This window comes from Lissotriton vulgaris, chromosome 1_1 (genome assembly GCF_964263255.1).
Source record: "Lissotriton vulgaris chromosome 1_1, aLisVul1.2, whole genome shotgun sequence".
NCBI classification, from domain to species: Eukaryota; Metazoa; Chordata; class Amphibia; order Caudata; family Salamandridae; genus Lissotriton; species Lissotriton vulgaris.
Window position 1 is genome coordinate 1127257739 of NC_141685.1, and position 21833 is coordinate 1127279571.

At 44.2% G+C, this 21833-nt stretch overlaps 1 protein-coding gene across 1 annotated transcript in view; it reads left to right on the forward strand.

Moving 5' to 3' along the window:
- Positions 1-21833, forward strand: part of KANSL2 (KAT8 regulatory NSL complex subunit 2) — a 69021-nt gene that overhangs the window by 18908 nt on the left and 28280 nt on the right. Inside the window, exons 2-8 of the mRNA XM_086963754.1 lie at positions 2226-2480; positions 3145-3323; positions 3747-3861; positions 5616-5779; positions 7631-7797; positions 8405-8501; positions 12362-12615. Coding sequence (XP_086819880.1) covers positions 2230-2480; positions 3145-3323; positions 3747-3861; positions 5616-5779; positions 7631-7797; positions 8405-8501; positions 12362-12615 — 1227 coding nt within the window. The 5' untranslated portion in view covers positions 2226-2229. The remainder of the gene's footprint in view (positions 1-2225; positions 2481-3144; positions 3324-3746; positions 3862-5615; positions 5780-7630; positions 7798-8404; positions 8502-12361; positions 12616-21833) is intronic.

A 21833-nucleotide genomic window follows, 5' to 3' on the forward strand; every position in this document is an offset into this window, starting at 1 on the left:
GTTGACAATAACGACAACTGTGATGTTGGAGTATGTCTGTCTGGTCTTTCAGGGAGCCTGCTAGGTGTTTTATTTTTGTTGGTAAAGCCTTGGTATTGAATGTGGAAACCTATTACATGGTGTATGTTACACTAAAATGCTTTCGTCAGACAGCCATGAATATATTTGTGAGTAGGGTGGGCGGAAAGGAACTCGGCGGAATCAGTGTTTTTATGAAATGCTGCATAATTCCACAGAGTACAATTCCATGAGTTCCGCCCATCCCTATTTGGAATACCATGCACCCTACCTTATGGGCTGATAAGTTTAGATATAGGAGATTTAGTAATCTTTTACGGAGGGTCTTGTCCTGTTAAAGATTTAGTTTGACATATTGAATTGCAATTTTTACACTACTGAAGCCAGGCTACAATGGTAGGCCTGAAGCCATGTTTGAACTGCCACTGTTGTGGACGGCACCATAAGTGCTGTAGTCCATTAGTGCCATCTAATTTACATGCCCTGGCTACACCATATGTCATATAGTAGGGACTTGTACGAAAATTAAAAATACCAATAAGGGAAATGCCAATCTGACAGTGTTTTTAGTGGGATCCAGGCACTTTACTAATGGTTAGCAGGTGTAAGGGCGGTTTCCCAATCACAGTATGTCTCATTCATGAAGAGGTGCAGCTTGAATATGCCTCCATGCATCTCGTGGTTGATGGGGTAGGTGACGGAGCACATTTATTTTCTTGCAGAAGATTCTGGAGACTTGGGGCCTTATTTATATCTTGTCAGACGGCTCGGGGATGAAGTAAATGCCTCCGTCCTCATGATGGAGGGACCACCCGTTAAATTTCATGATCATCACAATCTTTATTTCGGCATGTCAGACATAAAAGAACAATTTAAAACATCCATTAACTTTAAGATAAAATGGTTAAATACATAATTAAAAAATCACGTTAAACTGATCGTTATTAATAAAAAGTATAAATAGGAATAGTATTAAAATGTAAAAAAACATTGGTACCATTCAAAGCAAGTAAAATCCCTGTACAATTTTGAGAAAGGGATTGTTTAACAAGCATTTGCAATGCAATAGGTCTCGCATTTGTTTGAGCTATTGGTGTTGCATTCTTTAGCAATGCCAATAGCTCAAACTTGAATAATGCGAGACCTAGTGCATTACAAATGCTTGTTCCTTTTTGTAGACATCAATTCAGATAGGGGGTGGTGTATTGAGTATGGGGGTGTGAAGTACACTAGTTATGGTTTCCGGGGCACTCAATCCATGCCATAACGTGCCTCATGCAATGCTTAAGACTCCAAATTGCTAACCACACAAAAACAAACAAAAAAATAGCCATTAAAAAAACATGGTGAGCTGCCAGTCATTTGTGTTGTGCATTTGGAAACCATAATTGGTTAATTTGAATAGTTTTGTTTTTGAGCCAGCACGTAATTCTGTATTTAAATGTTTTTTAGTGAATATATTTTTATTTTTTAAATTATCTTATTTACCAAGCCCTTTTTCGGACTTGCTCAGTCTGCTGCAGGGGGGCAGTCTGTGCTTATGCAATTCGTTGAGGTTTTGGGTGTGGGTTTTCTCAATACGCTGCGGTCAGGCAGGCACCCAACTCTCACTGAGCACGGCCTTCGGCTTTGCAGAGCAGGGTTGGGTGCCAGCCCCCGCTATAAGTAAGGGTTGGCTGACTTGACTCGTAGTGCACGCCCCTGGACTGGCCTTGGTTGCATCCTTGTCAGGCGGAAGCAGCGTGGTCCTAGGTATGTAGAATGCTACCGCTGTTAGTTTCGGGGAAATCATGTGGCGCACACTGGCAGGTAAAGAAGGGAGAGAAGGCAGTGCACGGAGGCAAAGGGAGTGGCCAGAATGCGAGTAATTACATAGCACAACATGCTTTTCATAACGTATGCTAAGGGTAGCAGATGCTCGCGTCACTCCTGGCTGTTGCATCAAGATCCGTTTAGTGTGCTTCGACAAAGCCAGTTTTTGGAAGTGATATGGGGTACTATTGTATCACCTGCTTGCTATTGTGGATACTGTTAGAGCTGGATGAGAAGAGAAAATAAACGTCATTAGACGGGTGGAAGTGAAGAACCCAGGGGAGAATGGACAGTCTTTGCAGACTGGCTCCACATAATTGGTACTTAAACTGCGCAGTAGAGTTACTGGTAAACTGGTACTTTATTGTTCCCTCTTGTGTCTGTGTTTTTAATAGGAGGATGAACAGGATCCGGATCCACGTGCTGCCCCCCAACCGGGCACGCCCTTCCACAGCAGCAAGACTTCAGGAGCCCCTGGCCTGCGCCTTTACACACCGCTCCTGCTCCCACCCCCGTCTGGAAGGCTTCGACTACTGCCTCAAGCATATCCTTGAAGACCGCAACGCGCCCTTTAAGCAGTGCAGTTACATCTCTTCGAAGAATGTGCGCCGATGCCCATACGCTGCGCCCAAGCCTGAGAAAAAGGATGGGTGTGTTTATGCATTGTGTAAGAAAGCTGGTGGGGAGCCTCGGCAGAGGGGGTACCAACAGGCTGCTCATCTTAAAAGTGTTTCTGATGCCCCGCCGTCCGTTTGATAATTACAATTCCGAGATAAGCAACTTGATAGAAAGCAGCGGACAGAGTTTTGCACCAGGGTGCTTACTTTAGTCATGATTGCCTTTTTGAGAACTCAGAATCTTCAGACACATTGAGTTGAACTGTGACATTCCTAACTCCATACATATTTATTTTCTCTCCAAACCAGAACATCTGGTGTATTGTTTGTAATTAACTATTCACATTGGGGAATTGGGTTGTGGACAGAATCTAAATCTGACGTCTGCAGTGCTTGTGAATGGACATGTCATGCTGGGCTTTAAGCTAGCCATGGTATCCATTGGAGAAAGTTGGGTGGCCAGAGTTTGCAACAGTCTGGCAGAGTGGGTACCATAGTAGCCAGCAAGTTCAGTCTGGCCTTTGAAATGGAGTGATGCATGCTTAAGACTCCGGGAATGAGCGGATTAGAGGTTCTTGATTAGAGTGTCAAAAGCCAAGGAAATAAATGAGAATTGGGCCAATGTTTCTAACTGGTTGTCAGGGCAGAGTAGTTGGCACTGGTTTTCATGCACTTTGTTCTTTTCTTGTTCCTGCAGTGTGTCCTTCTGTGCCGAACATGCACGCAGGAATACCTTGGCCCTTCGTGCCCAGTTGAAGAAGTCCAACCCAAGACCAAGTAATGAGTCCCTGCTGTGCCAGCTGAGCACCTATACCCGGACCGAGCTGGGTACCCAGACGCAGGAGGCAAGCCGCAGCGAGGCCAGTAGGATCTTGGGTAAGTGGCCATCACTATAGCTTCTGTACTGGTAGTGGTTATGTCTGTCTGTCCTTAAGTGCCTCGTACGCCCCCTTAAACATTTGTAAGACATCCCATATTGTTTAGAGGATGATCTATTTAATGTGGTCTTCCACCACTCCATTATTATCATGCCCTCCTCACAAACTCGCGCTTTGGCACTTCCTAACATCACATGGAAGCTTTAGCCTGCGGGTCCCGTCGTTCTGTATTTAGTGGGTGTCTTGTATACTTTAGGCATAAAGTGTTTGGTTGCCTTAACAAAAGCAGTTCAACTCTAACTGCTTTTGTTCCGTGGCCAGTAGTTGGATTATCTGCACCTCAGCCGTTGGTACTTTAGCCCCTCATGGAACTTAGAGTTGGCACTATAACCGTTAAGTATATTTTATTTCTGTCTTTCAGACGAAGACAGCTGGAGTGATGGAGAGCAAGACCTGGTGTCTGTGGATCAAACGTGGCGAGGGGATCCTGACAGTGAAGCGGACAGCATTGACAGTGACCAGGAAGACCCCCTCAAGTAATCCATGTGTGTCTGAACCTTGTTTTGAAATATGATTGTTTTAGAGTCCCGAGTGGAAGCACAGTAGGCAATATCTCTCCTTCAGGAGATTTTGTTGTGAGGTCTGATCTTCGAGGGTTTGTCCATATGTTTCTTAACTTGTGTAGAAAATGTTTTCGCAGTTACTAAGCCCTGAAATCCGAGCTTACTACTGCTTACTGTAATGATGCCCAGTATTGAATTTTAAAGATGAAAGACTGACTTGGCCTTGTTGGGTTTTGAACTCTTGACCTGCACGTTCCATCATGTCTGAAGCGAGAGTTCATATTGCTGAGTCATCTTTATAGCTGTTATTTCTATTCCTTCTTCCTCCATGCCTTTGAGCGGATTCCACTCCTTGGGTAAATATCCTGCTGCCTGGGGTTGTAGTAGGAATACCTGAGCGGATTATCTCCATATTCTGCTGTCAACAAAACTCACTAGAAGTGGATTTTGGGGAGTATTTTCATATATACTAGATTGTACTATTTTCTTTGTTCCAGCCCCTTGACTTTGAGTGTCAACCTCTTGGGTGGAAGGCCTGAAAACGTAACCTCTTGCAAAGAGTATATATATATTACTATTCAGCAACTTCAGATCTGTTTTTTTTCCCTCCAATTATTTTTGTGTCTTCATGCCTTCCTGAGTTATGTTTTAGCTTTAATTTCCTCAGTGGATGCCGCTCTTGACCACCAGTAGTACCAGAGGGCATCTAATTTGTATCCGCTGGGTTAAATTAAGTTAGGGGAAGTTGCAGGATCCGCTCTCTGGAGACCAGTGTAATTGGCATTTGAATGCTTATGTTTAAGTGTAATTGCATTGGTTGTAGTTCTTACTTTCAGAAACAGTTTTGTCGGAGATATTTATTTCAGTGCTGTACTTTAGGGGACCTATTTATATATTTTAAATTCTCCAACAGTTACTACTTCGGATGCTTTTAATTTGCTGACCCATAATCCTCATCCATCACTGGCCCCTCGCAGCCCTTAACACCTTCAATCCCTGCCACTAAACCCCCTTACCACACCTAAACTACTAATCCCTGAATCCTAAAATCCCTTTCTATAAATTCAATCACTAACCCTAACTCACCCATTCCTGAATCCTAAAAAATCCTCCCTGCCCTTTAACACCATCCATCCATCCATCCATCCATGACCCATAGGAATTCCTCCTCGCCAGTTGCTACTCACCCCATATCTTTAAAACCCTTCACAACCCTAAACTCCACCCCTTCCAGAACCCTAAAAATTCTTCTCCGTCCCAGTTGCTACCCATAATTGAACCCTAAAAGCCCTGACTGTCCTAAACTCGGCCATCCATGAACCCTAAAACTTGTCAACACCATTACACTGCACCCGCCCCATAAACCTGAAACTTCGCACCTAAACGCCACTCAGCCATGAATCCTAAAACCCCTCACCACCCTAAACATTACCCGTTTCTGAACCCAACAACTCCACAGTAGTCCTAAACTCCACTTTAGTTAAAGTAATTTTAGGGCTTTTTCTTAGAATTATCTTTCCTCTAAAGTGTTTCCTTTCATTTTCGATTTTTTTGACTGCATTTCCTTAATTGTGTTTCCCTAAAATTGGGTTTTCAACGCTTAGCTTCCTCCAATGTGGTTTCTCACATTTTGTTTTCCATTAATTCGCACACATCAAGCTCTGCTGTTCTGTTATTTTTGTGGCTTGCTTTATATTGAAGTTGTTGGATGCACTGGTTTGTTCTAGGCACGCTGGGGTGTATACAGCGGAGGAGGTAGCACTTATAATGCGGGAGAAGCTCATTCGCTTGCAATCTCTCTATATTGATCAGTTCAAACGTCTGCAGCACCTTCTGAAGGAGAAGAAACGCTGCTTCTTACACAGCCAGAGTGAAGACTTGGAAACGATGGGTAGGTAACTTGTGCTACATGCAGAGAACTCGAGCAGCCATGCGTGGTTAGTGAATTAAATTCAGTGTGTGTCCTTGAAGATTGGCTGATATCCTATCTCCACAGCACGGTCTTCCGATTGCTTCCTCAGTAGTTTACAACTTCTTATTGATGTGAGACTTAAAGCAGTCCGTCTGCCATGTTTACTTCTCTTGTCCAGTGAATTGTACTCGACAGGTTGGCACGTATCATAGTGATGGGTGATATCTAGAGGAGAAAGTATAGTGCAGTCGGGGCTCATGGTTTTAGGGCTTAGCTTGTCAACACTGCCTCCGCATTAGTAAAATCTGGCCACTGTTAATTATTTTCACAATAATTATATATAGGCAAATTTGATATGAATTACAGGCAAAGCCCCTAGATATCAGCCTTTTGTCCTACTGGCGTTGCCACTGCTTTTTGCTATTGTAGCTAACAACGAAGATTGGCTTATTTTTTTTCAGGTTTTTTTTTCTGTATGTGCCGTTGTTATCTCCACCTTATGAAGCAGCATAACCTGTATATTTCTTCCTAATATGGCTCTCCACTGGAGGACATAGATGTTTTATATTTCTCTCTCTGCTTCCCATGCATCTTTTAAACTGCGTACTTTGTTGCTCTCTGGTGTGCCCTTCCTTCTGTCTTTGGAACAGCCCTCTGTGTTTTTTCTTTCTAATTTACGGTTTCGCTTGCTTTCCACAAGATGAAGCTGAACATGTATCTTTCTTTCCTCTCGCGAAGCATACCACTTGATACTCCATGACCTTCTCACTTTCTGAGCCAGCTCACTGTTTGTGCCCTTTCCTCGCTCTCCATTGTAAAAGACCGAGACTTTACATTGTTTTCCTTCTCGCTGAAACAGCACCCTGTTTCTTCAGTGTGCCCTATCCTCTGTCTGTGTGAAAACTATAAACATTGTATTTGCCTTTTCTTATGTCTATGGAAGTGGATGGTGCTTTTCTACCTAATACAGTACACCCTTTCTCTTGTAAATCGCATCGACGGGCCTTTTTTTAGGGCTCTACCTCTGCCAATGCGCTTGCGCATTGCAGATGTCGAGACATATTGGGGCTTAACGAGAGCTTAACCATCTCGGGCTTTTGATGCTGTGCCCGTGAAAAGCAAGCTCAATGAGCAAGCGCATTGGCAAACAAAAAGCGCCTGCTCTCCTCTCTCTGCTCTCTCTCTCTCTCTCCCTCACTCCACTCCCTCTCCTCTCTCCCTCCCTTCAGTCGCTCACTCTCCGTCAACCTCTCTCCCTTTCCCTCACTTCCCTCTCCCCCTCTCTCCCTCACTTTACCTTCCCCCTGCTCTCCTTTTCCTCCCTTTCCCCCTCTGCCTGCTCTCCTCTCTCTCCCCTCAGTCCTTTGCTCTCGTCCTCCCCCTTTCTTCTTCCCCTCCCTCTCTCCCTTTCCCTCACTTCCCTCTCCCGCACCACCACATCACTCAGCACCACCACAGCATCACTCAGCACTACCACAGCACTACCACAGCACCACCACAGCATCACTGGTTCAAATATGTTCTTTCAATGTTTCATGCTGTTTTCAAGCTTTATTACAAATCACAAAAAGATGTTAATATTTCACGTAAATACAAAACATGTTGCATTACAAATGCTATAGGTGTCACATTTGCGAAAGTTAGAACTATTGGCATTGTAAATGACAAAGCTATTAATTTAGCTATTTTAAAAATCAACACATAAATAGAAAAGTCATTTATAAGACAAATAGCTCAAACTTTCCTAATGCGAGCCCTATTGCATTTCCAATGCTTGTTTTCCTCCTAATTGTGCTAGACTTTCTCTCATCTTCCCTTTCCTTTCCACAGGCAGTAGCCTCCTCACGGGACCCGAGGGACTTTCACTCAAGGAGCGCGAGAATCTGAAACGCTTGAAAGCCCTCCGGCGTTACCGCCAGCGCTACGGCGTGGAGGCTCTCCTGCATCGGCAGCTGAAGGAGCGTAGGATACTGGCGACGGAAGGGTCTGCTCAACAGGTACCATTGTGTCTCCGTGTTGTACGTGACTCTTCCATGTCTGAGTAGGTAGGTGCCCATTCTGCCGGTCTTGTGATATGTGGAACTAGACTGATGTTCTGGTCAGGCCGGAGAGTTTTTTTGCGTAAGATTGTGGCATCCACTTGGCACAAACCCCAAGCTGCTGTCCACCATGCCAGACGAAGGTATCCAATATGAAGTCATGCCATTTTAGTTTTGTGTTTCAGTTAGTGACTTGTCTTTCCGATTTCTTCTTTAGATATTTCTCTTTATTTTGTTAATCTTACCGTTCCAACTTGGCAGATACGAAAAGTTGTAGAATTGTTTATTACATTTTTTATTGAAATGTTCACGTTCTGAATCAAGTGCCTGCCAATCTTCCAATCATACCTGCTCCAAGCTTCTCTCAACAATTGGCTACCTTACTCCTTTTGGCGAGACTCTAGATATGTCAATTCAATATCCCCCCCCCCCAACCTCCTCTGACAGTATCCAGAAGAAACTCCTTTTGGAATAGGTATGCTTTTCTCCAGTGCAATGGTTTTGGACCACTTGATTGTTGCTTTCTCCAGCATGCCTAACCTTCTCAATCTCCCTTTCTTGTAAGGTGCACACCACTCGCTCCAGTCAGAGGTGCTTGGCCTTCGTCAATGATGTCCGATGTACTCAGCCGTCTCTTCCAATGACCAGACACTGCTTGTCCCGTATCCTTTGTGTTTGCGTGTTGAGCACTCCAATGCCGATTATTTTTGTGGTGTTCCCTGTGGGGGTAGGGGTTGTCCCTGATCTTTGTTTTAGGCGTTACTTCCTATTGATGTAAGTATGGTCTTGTGATGTATGAGTGATCTGGTATGTAAGATGTGCGGACTGTTTACAGCGTGCTTGTCTTGTTTTATTTTCCTGGTGCTGGTGAAGCTTTGTTCCGTGAACATAGATGCTGATGACTTAAATTGAGTGCCTCTGTATCCAGGTATGGTTGCCGACAGCAGGAAGAGACAGTCTTAATATTCCAAGAGTGCTTGTCTGCCTCTTTTGCTTGGCCCTTAATCGAGGCTAGTGGTTTGCTGTAGTCACTGGCTTCAAAGAGGTGCCCAGAGTAACAGCTCTTTCTGTTGTACGTTGGTTTCTCCTGGACGTCAAAGGAGTGGCCAGTTCTGTTGGAAGAGACACAAAACGATCACGATCATGTGATTTACCCAGTTCCCTGCCACTCAACAGCCCCCATATCCTCCTGCCCCTTTAAAAAGTATTTGTTCAGGATATATATTTACTGGCTGACCGCAATAATTGTTTCCACTTTTTACTGATGATTGTCAGTCATCCGCTTTTTAGAGGGGGCCCGGTGTGTTATTTGCAAACAAAAATACTCTGTACCTATACTGCTCGTGCACAAGGTCGATGTTATCTTGGTGTAAAGCTTGTAGTCTATTGCACAAGTGGTGCCTCTAGTAGTCTTTAGGTACCGCTGGTCTTGTATTGTTGACTTGGGGCCAGCATTGTTCATTATGTGTGTCTTGATCTTATTGGTCTGGGACTGAGTTGTCTGGGTGTGACTGGGTGATTTTGTTCACTCCTGTACGGGAGCCTTTCTTGCCTTGCTGTGGTGCGTATGGCCTGGTGTTCACAAGAGGAAGGGTTCCTGTCTGGACACGTTATTTTAATTAGGTTTTTGTTTGTAGAATGTGCTGTTATTGGGCACAATCATGCCACCTGTTTGGCTTGGAACAATACCAGCTGTTTTTCTTTAAATACGTGCTTTTGTCTTGAGGTGACTTGCTACATCCCCTAAGGCCTACAATGCACATGGACAAAGGCTACACCGTATTTTTTTTTTGCCGGGCTCACTGCTGCATCAGGAAGAGATCATGACGAAGAACCTTGGACCAGGTTGTCTGAGAAGGACTTCATTGGGGAGGCTTGTGGAAACACGCCTTTTAAATTGTTATCCTTGTTAATAGTGAGTGTCCATGGTGATACCTGCAGTCTATATGCGAAATATCAAGGACCCCCCCCCCCTGTGAATTGATTCATTTCTTTGGACAGGGTACACATACAATGGAAATGGAGCTCCCAGGCAATAGTTAACATATGTAATGCAAGAAATGAGTTCAAAAGATTAAAACAGTAAAAAAAAAATTGTAATTTAAAATCATTTTAAATTACAATATAAATGTATTTGATTATATAATTAAAATGTATTGTTTTTTTACTTAATCTTTTGAACTCATTTCTTGCATTACATATGTTAACTATTGCCTGGGAGCTCTATTTTCCATTGGATACCTCCAGTCTAGTCTGCAAACTCTTCTTGGCGACCGCAACAAAAGTCTGTTCAGCGTACTACGTCTTCCTTTTGCGAAAATACTATTTGTGCTGATAAGATGGAGGCACATTATGCCACTATGCAATGCCAGGTTCTAGACTGGTGCGGTCGCTGAAGAGGCTAAAGGATGAGTCCATTTACCGTTTGGGAGCGAGGTGAGGGGTGTAGCGACCCAGTGGCCAAGAGCAGCGTCCTATGAATCAGCAGACTCCAGGCACCAATATTCTCTTGTGTCCCTAGCAATGTCTGCACCTAGGACTAAGAATATACCTCTGATTTCAAGCATCACCACCAAGGATGGGACGCAAAACTCCCAGCTCCGTAAGGGCACTGTCCACTTGGTCCTCAAAAGGAGCCTCAACTCCTTTTCAAAGAGTATCATAGAAAACACTGCTGTGCATGTACTGAAGTAGTCCACTCAGGAGAAGGCTCTACCTCTAAATTTGCAGTAGAGCATGGAGTTTGATACCGTACAAGGCTGAAAGCACAGACCCCCTCAACCACTACTATTTAAAGTTCAACAGTGCACCGCACACAGTCCCTGAAAGCACAAAAGCAACTACCACTGCTGCACCACTATCTCCACCACCATCTTAAACTATACATTCACTTTATGGTTTAGAGGGTGGCAGAAATTTCCTCCTCTGAACTGTCCTCTAATGGAAGGCTGTAACTTTGTGGGTGAGATAATTTCTCAAGTTCTGAGCACCAACATTGGGGGAGTGCAACAATAGACCTGTTCTCCCCTGAAGCAATTGAAAAAATGCAGAAACTTTGCTACCAGCTGCCCACACCATCGGTTCCTGGGGAATGCCCTATGGATAGAGTTGGGAGGGACATTGGCCTACAGTTTTCTTCGCTTCTAGTAAGGCCATATGTTGATGACACTCATCCTTATTTCACTAACCGGAACAGTCAGGCTTTGGTACTTTTTTCTAGGGTTGTCAGTCCCCATGAGAAGCTACCTCAATGGTCTGACTTCGCGAATCAAACAACTGGGTCATGTTGTACCCCAATCTCCAGGCACTCATTCTAGCAATTAGGCATCTGAGGAGTTAAAATTCAGGAACTTGCAGCTTCCTCTGAAACATATGGTCATTTATTAGGACGCTAGAAAACTTACTAAGCAATCTTATTATGCACCTAAATAGAAACCTTTTGCTAATTATCACAATATTGAGCTTTCCGCATTCACAGCCCAACACCTTGTTGGTTATCTGCTGCATTTGCAAATTGGAGGCCTAACTTACACTTCTGAGACCTTATATCTAGCTGCAGTTGAAAGTTTAACAAGTAATGTCCGTCTGTTTCAAAATTCCTGCCCTGGAAGCTCTTACGTAAAGCCTAATTCTTCCTAGAGTCCCAAAAACATCTACTTGAGAACTTCGCTTTTTACTCGTCGGTAAGTGGGACGCCATTTTAGCTGCTACTTGCCTAATTTGTTCCTGTACGTTCATGTCAATTGAGGTGTATGCTTGCAGTTAGGGAGGTACTTTTGCAGAGAAAATGAAGATTATTTATTCGTCAGGTGGTTGTAGCAGATTTCAGTTTTGATGTTAGTCTTTCATTACCTCATGGGCCCTGTTCACAACCTCCATTTCACACCACTCTTTTCTAATTATCTTATTTTTCATGTCATCTGGTCTCCTTGTGCTCTCTACCCACGTTAGTTTCACCTATGATCTTTTCACCCCTCCCAAATCCTTGACTATAAGTCTCCACATCATTGGTCTCCCCAAACCACCCTCCTTTACCCATTTATCTTGTGATCTTCTTGTTCCCTGTCTCCCTGGCCTGTTATTTTGTGCCTCCACACCATTGTTCCCATGTGGTCTCTGCCCACTATTCCTTTTGGTATTGCATGGCTTGGGCTTGTGTTGGTATTCATTTAATTTGGTGTGCATGCACTTCTGTGAAGACATAGTGGTGATCTTGTGGCTGTTGTGTGCTCCTATATTAACTTGACAGCAAATTGTGATGAACATGAGTGTAATGGTTCACACAAGTCTTCAACTTGGGTGCCGTCCCTCTGTAAAATGTGCACGCCGCATAAGTATGTTCGGTTTGAACCTACATTACCTTCAATCTGGGGTTTTCATATAGTACCCAGGACCTCAATACAGCCTAATGACTGCCTTGCAGTACCAGTGTGTGAATGCTTTGGGTTGTAGAGACCAGTTTCCTGTAAAATGCTGGAATGCTCATTTTTCCCATGTTCATTTGCCTTTATTGACTTGCCAGATATCTGTCAAGATACTAATCAAGTTCTTTTCAAGCTCTGCCATGGGTCTGAGGAAGTTCCGTGCAACAGAGCTGTTCACGTTGGCCTTTCTGAAGCTCCTGGTTGTGCGCTGCATGCTCAGCTCCCACTTCCAATGTACAAACCTGAGCAGGTGCTCTCTGCTCCTGAGCAGTTGGATGTTGTGCCTATGGACCTGTACCTGAGCACAGCCGAGCTTCAGCCAAGCGAAAGCCTGCCTTTGGAGTTCAGCGATGTGAGTTTTCATCACCCATGGTTGGGACAGCAGGAGAGATGGGTTGTAGGGCAAGTTCTGGGTTTGTTTTTAATGTGATGTGTGTAATGCTGAGCATCTAATAGCCAGATCTGAAAAGCCAGTTTTGCAGTAATTGTGTGTTCGAGGCATATGAGCTGCAGACCACACACTTGCATTAGATTGCCATCTGGCGTTGGGCTTGGATGCTTGCACCTTGTTGTCTTAGTAGAAGTTTTTGTAGTCAGGAGATAGGGGACTCCTTCCTTGGACAATAGTGCGCATGGGTATCGACTCCATCCTTAGATTGTTTTTTCCCGCCATTGGGTTCGGATGCAACTTTTGCGCTCCGGTTCGAAACTTTAATGTAAAACTTTTTCGACGCGCAAAACTTCCTTAAAATCTTTGAATTCACTTCAAACATCGATGTCTTCAGAGCGGTTCTCATCTGCTCCATTCCAGTCGTCGACGCGGGCTGCTGGGCCTATCGACGCCGTAAGGCCTACGGCACATGGAAAGGACACTGTTCAAAAAATTCCCCCAGTGTGGAGCAAAATTCCCACACAGTGACCATCATACGGTCTGCAATCTGGGTCTCCCGCCAGAACACGACTAGTTCAGCTGTCCAGCCTTTGCCTCCTTTCGATCAAAGAAGACCATTCAAGATAGTCGGGCTCGACGACACATCATGGTGCAGAGATCCGCTCCGGAACCAGAGGACATCTTCAATGAAGGCCCAGATGTCCCAGAAGAAGATTCCGAAGATCTCAATTGTGTCCGAGGCAGAAGACTCCGATGACCCCATCACTCCTGGTCAACAATGGAGTACTACTGCCCTTATCCCAACCCCATCATCAAAACAGAAGGCACTGCTCAAGACTTCGCCATTTGGTCCCAGTCTCGACCGAAAGCAAACTTCACAAGCCCCGGCTCCGAAGAAGAAAGACCAGCCTTCCGGTAGCTCGGGACCAAGCAAACCGCATATAATAGTCCCACCGGCGCCTTCGGCACCCAAGCTAAAATAACTCTGCTCCGAAATCCATTCCAATTCCTTCGGCACCAAAAGACAATCCGGCCGCTTACACCTCCAGGCCTGTAGATAAACCGGTTTCAAACATTTCTAAGCCGAAGGACCACGCCTCTGCTCCGAAACCAAAACTTTCAGAACCAAAAAAACAAGCCTAAGGATTCTACCACGTCTCCTAAGACCAAAGAACATGAAAATCAGCACCAGCCCGCTATGAACCGAAAAAATAGCCGCCGAAAGCGGGTATTGAGGAAGAGTAACTTTTCCACCCAGATCCTGTCGATCTCAAGCAGAAAAAGATCTATAGTCACCCTAAAACAGGACATGTCACAGCCGTGCCATCCAAAAACGAAAAAAACATGCCTGTGAAGAAGACTCTGCTACATCACCTATGCCCCCTTCTTCTCCTGTACCTCCTTCTAATCCTCTCTCCAAACCTGTTACACCACCTCTACCTGTAACTTCTTCACCACATACACCACCACCATATGATAACGTAGGAATGGGGGGAGACCCCGATAATCCATTCACAGATCCAGACGACACACCACAAGACGATTGGGAATACAATGATCCAATAGATCTTCCAGACCTCCCAAGCCCCCAACCATACCCAACAAAACCATCTCCCCCAGACGATAAGATTGTTTTTTGACAATTGGCTGCGGTTTTTCACTGACAAACCAGAGGAAGATTTCCTGTTGGATACATTTGAACAGTCCCAGAGAACTGTACAAATATTACCAATGATTAAGGGGGGTCATTTAGCATGCCCCTGACACATATTTAAAGATCCTGTACGAGCCAGGATTGTTAACCCAAGGATACATAAAAAATATAGACCTGCCCCGGACGCCCCTGCGTACATCAAGGGACCACTGCCTTTGGATTAGTAGGGACCACTGCCTTTGGATTAGTAGTTTCCAACGCTAGAAAGCGCTCAAATTCACTAACCTCCGGAGATGCACCACCCGTATAAAGAAACCAAATTAATAGATGCATCTGGCAAAAGGGTAGCTGTTCAGGCGGCCAATCAGTGGCGCATAGCTAACACTCAAGCACTGCTAGCTAGATATGATAGGGCCCACTATGATCAGCTGGAAACCCTATTACAGCATTTGCCTGACCAATATAAAACTCCAGCAAATGATCTCATCCAAGAGGGAAAACTGATATCAAACGCCTCAATTAAATGTGCCCTTAACGCAGCAGACACTGCCTCTAGGTCCATCAATACCAGTGTACTGCTTAGACGACACTCCTGGCTATGCATTTCAGGCTTTAAACAAGAGGTCCAGACAACTATTTTAAATCAGCCGTTCAATCAACAACTTTTTGGAATGGCTGTGGACACTGCTCTTGAAAAAAGACCTAGCCTGCCAAGTCCATGGGAGCATTACAGTCTCCGCAAACACGTGGCTCCTTTCACAGAGGAGCCTCCAAGAACATGTGCACAGATACCCCATCCTCCTTTAAAAACACTACCCAAACATCCCCCAATAGAGGAAATTTTAGAGGAGGATACAGAGGCAATAACAGCAGAGGAAGTGGCAGAGGTAACAGCACTCACCTCCCCTGATGCTAAACAGTTACTTCCTCCAGTCCCCCCAGACCATTCCACTCCAGTTGGGGGAAGACTATCTCTGTTCCTACCTGTCTGGCAATCCATCACAACCAACAAGTGGGTAAGACCAATTACCCAGTATGGTTACTGCCTGGAAATTGCAGCTACCCCCCCAAACATACCACCCAAACAGCGCCGTCCACAGAACATCTTACACTTTTAAAACAAGTTCTTTCACTGCTTTAAAAGCATGCCATAGAGCCAGTCCCCTTGCTGCATTAGGGAACAGGAGTTTATTCTCGATTTCCTGATCCCCAAAAGGTATACTCTACCTCCGACATACACTCAGATCATTTTCACATGATCACTCTCAAACAAGTGATTCCTCCACTCCAACAAGGAGACTTCCTTGCCACGCTAGATCTCAAGGACGCCTACTTCCATATTCCCATACATCCTGCTCACAGGAAGTATCCAAGATTCGTAGTGGATGGACAACACTATCAGTTCAAAGTCCTTCCGCTCTGAGTCGCCACCGCTCCCAGAGTATTTACCAAATGCCTGGCAGTGGTAGCAGCACACTTAAGGAGACAGCAAATCCATTTCTTTCCATACCTGGACTGACTAACTAATAAAAGCCAAGTCTGTCAACCAGTGTGTTCAACACACTCCCAACAAACCATTCAATCACTGCACAACTTGTGTTTCACAATCAACTATACCAAGTTGCACCTCCAACCCTCTCATGTACATCAATACCAGGGAGCCACAATAAATACTTCCACAGCTCTAGCATATCCCAGTCCAGCCAGGATAGCCAGTATACAAGCTCTCCAACAAATTTCAAACAACCCTTTCCCAGCCAAAGTGTTCATGCAACTCATAGGCATGATGGCATCTTGCATATTCATTGTACCTTATGCAAAAGTTCAAATGCGTCCCTTACAGGAATGTCTAGCATATCAGTGGTATCAAGCTCAGCGACAACTTGCAGATCTGGTGTTGGTGAACAGCAGCACACATCGCTCTCCTCAGTGGTGGAACACAAACTTATCCAGAGGGCTGACGTTCCTCGAGCCTGTTCCACAGATAGTGCTAACAGACGCTTCACTTACAGGTCGGGGACCACATCTCCTCAATCACACAACTCAAGGCAAACGTACCACTCAACAAAAAGTGCTCCATATCAATCATCTGGAATTGTTAGAAATATTCCTAGCTCTAAAATCATTCCAAGTTCATGTACAAAACAACTGTCCCGATCCGCACAGACAACATGACAGCCAGGTATTACATACGAAAACAAGGAGGCACACATTCTCTGCAGCTGTCCCAGCTCGCAGAGAGTATTTGGAGGTGGGCCATTCTACAAAACCTATACCTCCTTGCAGAACATCTTCCAGGAGTTCACTATCAGATTGTGGATCTATTAAGTCGACAGATTCACGAATGGAAACTAAATCCACAAGTTCTTATACCATTTTTCCACATGTGGGGTCAACCAGACATAGATCTGTTTGCCACACACAAACGCAAAATGCCCAACCTTTGCCGTCAGGTTTCCACACCCATGGTCCAAGGGCAATGCAATATGGATGAACTGGTCGGGCAGATTTGCGTATGCTTTTCCAACCATGGTTCACAACACTGTTGGAACTCTCAGTAGTCCCACACCCAAAACTACGCCTCTACCAATCACTTCTAAAGCAGAACCATGGAGGTAAGGCACCCCAATCCAACTCTACTCAATCTAGCGATCTGGATCCTGAAGTCCTAGAGTTTGGTTATCTTAACCTTCCACCAGACTGTATGAACATCATTAAAGAGGCCAGGCGCCCTACCACCAGAGCTTGCTATGCCTCAAAATGGAAAAGATTTGCCATTTATTGCACTAACTATCCTATCAATCCATTTGATGCCTTCTACCAAAACATCGCTTGCTATTTGCTACATTTGCAAAAATGTAATATAGCATGCTACTCTATACATTTACATCTAGCAGCACTTGCCGCTTACTTACAAAATAGACAACACTTATCACTATCCGCAAATAAAGCCTTTATGGAGGGCGTTAAAAGAATCATTCCTCTTAGATTACCATCCTCACCAGTGTGGAATCTCAACATTGTACTTACTAAGCTCATGGGACCCCCATTTGAACCAATGCGAACTTCAGTTTCTCAAATGGAAAGTAGCTTTGCTTATTGCAATTACCTCTCTCAAAAGGGTAAGTGAGATCCAGGCTTTAACCATACAAGAACCCTTCTTACAAATACACCGTAACAAGGTAGTTCTCAGAACACATCCAAAATTCCTTCCTAAAGTCCGCACTGCTTTTCACCTTAACCAATCAGTGGAGCTACCAGTGTTTTTCCAAAACCCGGACTCCGTAGCAGAAAGAGCTCTTCACACAATAGACGTCAAAAGAGCCCTACTTTATTACATTGACAGAACTAAATCTTTTCGCAAAACAATCGTTCATGTCTCTCCCCACCACATAAAGATAATCCCATCTCCAAAGCTGGGATTGCAAGGTTAATTGTTAAATGTATCTAAATATGCTACCAAAAGGCTAAACATATTTTAACAATTCCCCCTAGAGCGCATTCAACACGCAAACTAGGGGCTTCCATGGCATTCTTAGGAAACATTCCCCTAGAAGACATTTGTAAGGCAGCCACATGGTCTACAACACACACCTTCATGAAACACTATTGTGTTGATGTGCAAGCCAAGCAACAAGCTGCTGTGGGCCAGGCTGTTCTTGAAACTCTCTTTCAAACAACTACAACTTATAGAGGTGACCACCGCTATGGGAGATACTGCTGTACAGCCAATGCAGGTGTGTGATCTGCAGCTCATATGCCTCGAACGGAAAATGCTACTTACCAGTGTACATCTGTTGGCATGTAGAGCTGCAGATCCACACACGCCTGCCCACCTCCCCGGTACCTGTATCTGTTCCAGTTCTATCTTAGGTAGATATACATACATGGACATCTTTTTCTTTACTACTAACTTGATCATTTCCCATCATGGCGAAAAACAATCTAAAGATGTAGTCTATGCCCATGCGCACTATCGTCCAAGTGAGGAGTTCCCTATCTTATGACTACAAAGACTTCTTCCAAGACAACAAGGTGCAAGCAGCCGAGCCCAACACCAGAAGGCGATCTAATGCAAGTGTGTGGATCTGCAGCTCTACATGCCAAGAACAGATGCATACTGGTAAGTAGCATTTTCCTTTTAGATATTGATATTCTGTGTGTTAAGTCATTGGGTCAGGAAGGATCGCTTTTCTTACTAGTTTCGAGAAGTACATAATAATTTGCCTAGGGAGCCCTCTTGTCATCGCTTGTCAGTGCAACATTTGGAGGTTGACTGCTATATTCTTAGTAACCATAACATCACTTTGAGAATGAACCTTAGGCTTCAACCACAGATGACTACTAAAGTCAATTTCACTGAGGAAAATGGTAAACCTCTGTACTTTATTGCTAAACTTGTATTCATTTTCTTGTTAGTTGAACAAAAAAACGCATGTTGTCCGAAGCAGGCTCCCGGTCTCGGACTTTCACACTTGTTATGCCTTCCATGCAGTTCTGTTTCCTACTAAAAACGCCCAACTAAAACTCTCATGAAGTCCGCCATTCACTAGGAGAAGTTGACTTCTATTCCTTTAAGTGATGAGTCATAGCAAGAAGGAAGGTCGTTGGATCGCTATTTTCCAACTAGGAGTGGCATTCAGAAACCAGAGATGCCCTTGTGCTCTTACCAGAAATGCATCTCTACATTTAACTTTGTTAAATGTATTAATAAGCTTTACCGACTAGGCCTCCCTCTGAAAGTTCTTGTTTAAACTTGTTTAATAAGATTTTAATCCCATGTTAGTGAAATGACCTATCCCTCATACTAGGTTTACACTTTTAAAGTGGCTCAACATATGGCCCTTTAAGGCAATACTTGTATCTTTGGTTCCTGAGGTCTTGAAATCACATGTGGAGATGTTCTTAATTCTAGAACAGCAAAGTCTTTTACTCCACGCTTAGTAGAGGCTGAACTCCTGAGTAGGATTCACTTTTCCTGCGGCCTGATCCAAAACCTGAAGAAAAATATATATATCCATCCAACAGTATCTTTGTGGGGGCCTAATGAAGAAGTTAAATATCAAACGGACTGCGCTTGGCTTGAAGACTTGAGTTAGGGCAGCTACTACAATGAAGGCAACAAGATCTTCCCCACTAGCCTGCAGATGTTTTCTGCTGAATTATGTAACTCAGTTTGTTTTTGCGTCTTCTGTATATTGACCTGCTTTGTCCTTTACCTGTTTTCTCCTGTTAGAGGCTTACAGGATTGGAACTGAATACCTTTTTTCAAATTCACGAATCTGCCTTTCTCCAGCAATTTGGTATCAGGCCGCCACATGTTTGGTGTTGTGCACCTCATGACTACAGCAGCAGATGTTCTGCAGGAAGTCCAATTAGGGGGGAAACATACTACTGATTATGAAAATCTAAGTTACATCCCAAGTGTTGTGCCTCTTTTCTGGGATCAGCAGCATTGTAATCACAAAAGACCTGTCCATGGGGTGGCCATTAACCCAGAGGGTCAACAGAAAAAGACCTGTCCATGGGGTGGCCATTAACCCAGAGGGTCAACAGAAAAAATTCCTGCCATCTCAATGCAGAAGTGTGGCTCAGGGGTTAGAGGCGGCAGACCTGGAGCTTGAGTTCAGCCCGGGACCAGGGTTCAATTCCCCGCCTCGGCGGGTCTTGGGCTCAAAATTCCACGGACTCGTTAATTCTCGCTCCGGTGCCTTCTCAACTCACGGGTTCACACTCTGCGACTCTGGGCAATAGCTTGCTTAATCTCGCGGTGGGATGCCTGGCTTTCACCTTGTGGATACCCTGCCAGGGTTATCTCACAGGGGAATACCAGGACGGGTTCCCTAAGCAAGCGCTGAGATGCCCCAGGGTAAGTCGTGCGCTATATAAGTTTCATTCATTTCATTTCAATGCATTGTCTCTAACCCTCCACTTCGTCCCCTCCCTACCCCCTACTCCCAAGTTCTATAATCTTTTCCAGTGTGAGGATTGGATACTATTGTACCATCATACAGAGGAGTCCCAAATAAGTGCAGAAGATAACTGTGTATTCCATATTGTATGAAATAGTTGACATTTTGGGGGGGGGGGGGGGTTTGGGGGGGGGAACTACAGGTGAAGCCTGTTCCATTAAGTCAAAAAGGCAAGAGACAAAAAAACTTGACACTTGATCATAATACCCGTTTTTCACAAAGGGAACCGTGCGGACCAAACATGCTTCCGGCCGATCTCTGATAGATGCAGAAGTAAAGTTGTTGGGTAGGGTATTATTGCGGCGTTTATTAGATTGGACTACTGATAACCATATACTATCTGATAAACAGTATGGATTCAGGCCAGGACGTGGCACGATTGAACAGAATTTGAATCTATAATTGATAGCAAGTATACGTTGGCTAAAAAGGAAAGTATACACTTAACCTTCATGGACCTCAGCACAGCATTTGACACAGTGGTAAGATCTGAGCTATGGGCTGAGCTGAGGGACATGGGGATGGATGAAGCTATAGTTGCAGTTTTTCACAATCTACATATGGGGCTCGAGGCAAGGGCAAGATTTGGCCCATCAGTAGAATGCACTAAGCACTTTAAGCTGGGAAGAGGGGTGCATCCGGGTTGTATTTTAGCTCCTTCTCTTTTTATTGTATATAAATCAATTAGATCCGTTTTTAAAAAATGACTGTAAAGACTTCCCATGGACAGGACGCTGAACGATAACCGCCTTGATGTACGCGGATGACACTGTCCTTATTTCCTCGACAGCTAATGGCTTGCAATCTTTACTCAACCGTTTTCATGAATTTATGGAAAATTTGGGTCTAAAAATTAATTTTACCAAATCATATACTATGACTTTAGGACCTAGAGGCACCAAGACTCAAATTTGTGATAAAGGATAACAATATAGGTAAGGTGGATAGGTTTTGCTATCTAAGCATATTGCTGGATGATAGACAGTCCTGGACTCCCTTATTGAAATCACACACTCCATCCTTTTAATAGGGCGGCTCATAGCATTGATGCCTTCTCTAGGCGTTTAGGACACAGTCACATAAAGTCCATATTACACCTTTGCAAAGCTAAGTGTGTCCCGGCTGTAACTTATGGGGCAGAAATCTGGGATTATGAATCTCCTATATTAATACAAAGAGCAGAAAATAAGTACTTAAGGAAACTGTTACGCATCCCACAGAGTGTCCCATTAGAAATAGTTCATGAAGAGTTAGGGGCAGGTCACATAGCTGACTATATATAATTGCGCCCGAGTCTACTATGGTGCTCTATATGAACTAAAAAAGAATTGGGTTTTAATAGACAAATAGTAAGAGATTGTACTTTAACTTTAGTTATCCTATACCATGGCTGAGCTATATAAAAACTTCCCTGTCTAATTTGGGCTTGCTGCATGTCTTTAGTTCACCTGAGAAAATAACTAAATCCATTACTGTAGAGGTTAAGAAGGCATTTTTAGAGCGTACTCAAGAATTTAGACTGCAAGACTCCCAGCGTAAACGCTGTTGCATAA